The following is an 821-nucleotide window of genomic DNA, read 5'->3' as shown; positions in this document are numbered from 1 at the left end:
CAGTTTTCCGTCCATGTCCTCGGTGTACCACATCTTCCACTCTGTCCTGATGTGATGGAGCCACGGCTCGGTGCTCGAGGCTTCATTCATGATCAGATCATACAGGCGCGCGATCCGTCTGATGTTCTTGGCGGTGGGGTAGCGCGTGCCGTGTCTGATCACTGACACCACGTGCACTGCATGACAGTCGGATTGTGGAGGTGCGATCAGAGATTTATTTACAAATAAAATATCGTCTATTAAATGTGGGTTCACTTCCTCGTACCGGCATTTTGTCCCGAAGTAAGTCGCTATTGCTGGTATGCTTGCTTTAGTGAATGTGCAATAGGAAACGCGAAGCATAATCATGCATAAAGAAACTATAATAAAATGCCTGGTTCTGTAAAAAGCAACTTTCATTTTTTTATTTTAATTCTTTAGTGTAGCGGATACCTGTCTTACCGAAAGCTTTACTATAGTGTTGTCAACCGTACTTTGTTTCACACCCGTTTTCTTTCTTACAAGCCCCACCTCCTACAGTCAGAGTCAGTCAGAGTCAGAGAGGTTTTATTGTCATTTCAGCTACATACAAGTACATACAACACTTTGACTTGTGGTTTTATTCTATGTAGTCTCCAATAGGTGGATTTTTTGGCGAAAACGAGCGACTAGCCAATAGTAACTTTAAAAAAAATAAATCGTCCAGTCATGTTGCAAGAGGCGGGGTTACTCCGTTTTTTCAGGTGGGAATAAAACACTACCGGCTATAGAAATACAGTGTTCGAAATGGCGTACTGCATACAGCACACCCAGGTAGATACAGTCCTGAGGAAATAGTACTC

At 43.1% G+C, this 821-nt stretch overlaps 1 protein-coding gene across 1 annotated transcript in view; it reads right to left on the bottom strand.

Moving 5' to 3' along the window:
* The window catches only part of minpp1b (multiple inositol-polyphosphate phosphatase 1b), a 16,946-nt gene extending 16,547 nt beyond the window's left edge, over positions 1-399 (bottom strand). The window contains exon 1 of the mRNA XM_063003830.1: positions 1-399. This exon is cut by the window's left edge and continues 184 nt beyond it. Coding sequence (XP_062859900.1) covers positions 1-399 — 399 coding nt within the window.
* Positions 400-821: the final 422 nt, after the last annotated feature.

The sequence above is a fragment of the Trichomycterus rosablanca genome, chromosome 10 (genome assembly GCF_030014385.1).
Source record: "Trichomycterus rosablanca isolate fTriRos1 chromosome 10, fTriRos1.hap1, whole genome shotgun sequence".
Classification (NCBI taxonomy): domain Eukaryota; kingdom Metazoa; phylum Chordata; class Actinopteri; order Siluriformes; family Trichomycteridae; genus Trichomycterus; species Trichomycterus rosablanca.
Note: the sequence above shows the minus strand (reverse complement) of the source record. Positions and strands in the feature narration are given on the sequence as shown.